This window comes from Aedes albopictus, chromosome 3 (genome assembly GCF_035046485.1).
Source record: "Aedes albopictus strain Foshan chromosome 3, AalbF5, whole genome shotgun sequence".
NCBI lineage: Eukaryota > Metazoa > Arthropoda > Insecta > Diptera > Culicidae > Aedes > Aedes albopictus.
The window spans coordinates 403,876,376-403,877,797 of NC_085138.1; the positions used below are offsets into that span (position 1 = coordinate 403,876,376).

At 42.8% G+C, this 1,422-nt stretch overlaps 1 protein-coding gene across 1 annotated transcript; it reads right to left on the minus strand.

The window, feature by feature from the left end:
* Positions 1–217: 217 nt before the first annotated feature.
* On the minus strand, positions 218–933 carry LOC109402129 (C-type lectin 37Db). Its single transcript, XM_019674751.3, has 2 exons — positions 732–933; positions 218–673 (listed from the first exon to the last, which is right to left on the minus strand). The coding sequence occupies exons 1-2, from the start codon at positions 837–839 to the stop codon at positions 296–298; spliced, it is 486 nt and encodes a 161-aa protein (XP_019530296.3). The 5' UTR covers positions 840–933; the 3' UTR covers positions 218–295.
* Positions 934–1,422: the final 489 nt, after the last annotated feature.

Consider the following 1,422-nt stretch of genomic DNA (forward strand, 5'->3'; position numbering starts at 1 on the left):
CGGTGAGCCAATGAAAACTATTGGTTTAACGTTGTGACGTTTCGGCTTACTGTTTTCCTTCAGCCAGGAACTGAAGGAAAACAGTAAGCCGAAACGTCACAACGTTAAACCAATAGTTTTCATTGGCTCACCGAGAAACATCAATAAAACAAATAAATATCAGTTAACGGTGATTAGCACATCCAATTATGGCCGAAAAGTGACTAATTTGGTGATACAGTTATGCGTAAAAAGAATCCCAGTTATTCGTAAGATATTTATTGTAAATCACTTTCACAACCACGTAGGAATCAATTTAAAACTCCTGTACACATCCCTCCTTACCCAAATTCTCGCAGATGGCGTACAACTCGGTACTACACGGGGCATCATTCCACGTCCAGTTGAAACCCTGCGTAGGCCAGTAGTACAGCACCACACAGTGCTCATCGCCTCCGCTGGGTTCGCCTTCGTCCCACTTCGAGTAGCGCAATCGTGCTCCGGTGTTGTGCCAGATAAAGTTTCTCGACCGAGCCAGATCGGTAGCTCCCAGCCATACTCCGAAGAATCCGGACGCATGCAGTTCAGCGGCCTTGGCTTCCGCAACGATGGCATTGTGCTTTTCCTCGGAATCGGCTATGGCCAGCCGCATACCTAGCCGGTGGCAGTATTCGGACGCCTCGAACCAATTGCTCTGAAGTTTAAAAGTGTACCATTAGGTTTTGTAGATCCACTTCCAAGCCTTGACCTACCTCATACGGAGCGATGTGATATTTGGATTGAGCATGGATGCAACACAGTTGACAAATTATCACAATCAACACAGCTGTTTTCATGGAATTCGAAATTACTGCAAACATTTTAAATACCCATCCAACTTCAACAGCACTAACTTGTGTAACAACAATCGAGCGACTGATGCTTACGCATCGTAGAGAAACTACCGAATCGATTATCACGTTTTGTCTTCTCTGGTGATGGGATTCACCGCATCTTGTTGAACCGGTTCGCCGTGGAGGTCAAGTACACCACCGATAAGAACGTAAACATAACCGATGCGATGCGGGGATTTTGCGCATAACGGACATAGCGGACAAGCGGAAAACCTGATACATGAGTAACTAACTGGGTTGATCCGAGAATTCGACTTATGTTGAGTTGCTTTATAAATCTGGGTTATAGCCGAACCTTTGTGAGTTATGTAGAGCTGAGTTGCAAACAATGAAATATAGTACCAACTTGCTTTTATAACTAAACACCACACGATGGAATTGCATATAATAACAACATGTTCTAAAAGCATTAATTAACCCTTCAGAAGAGAAGAAATCATTGTTGCATTCTTTAGAAAATTACGAACTTTTTTGGATTAACCCAGAATTATCGTCCTTCAACAATTTCTCAAGAACATAATTTGAACCCATCTGCAGATTTTTTGAAAAT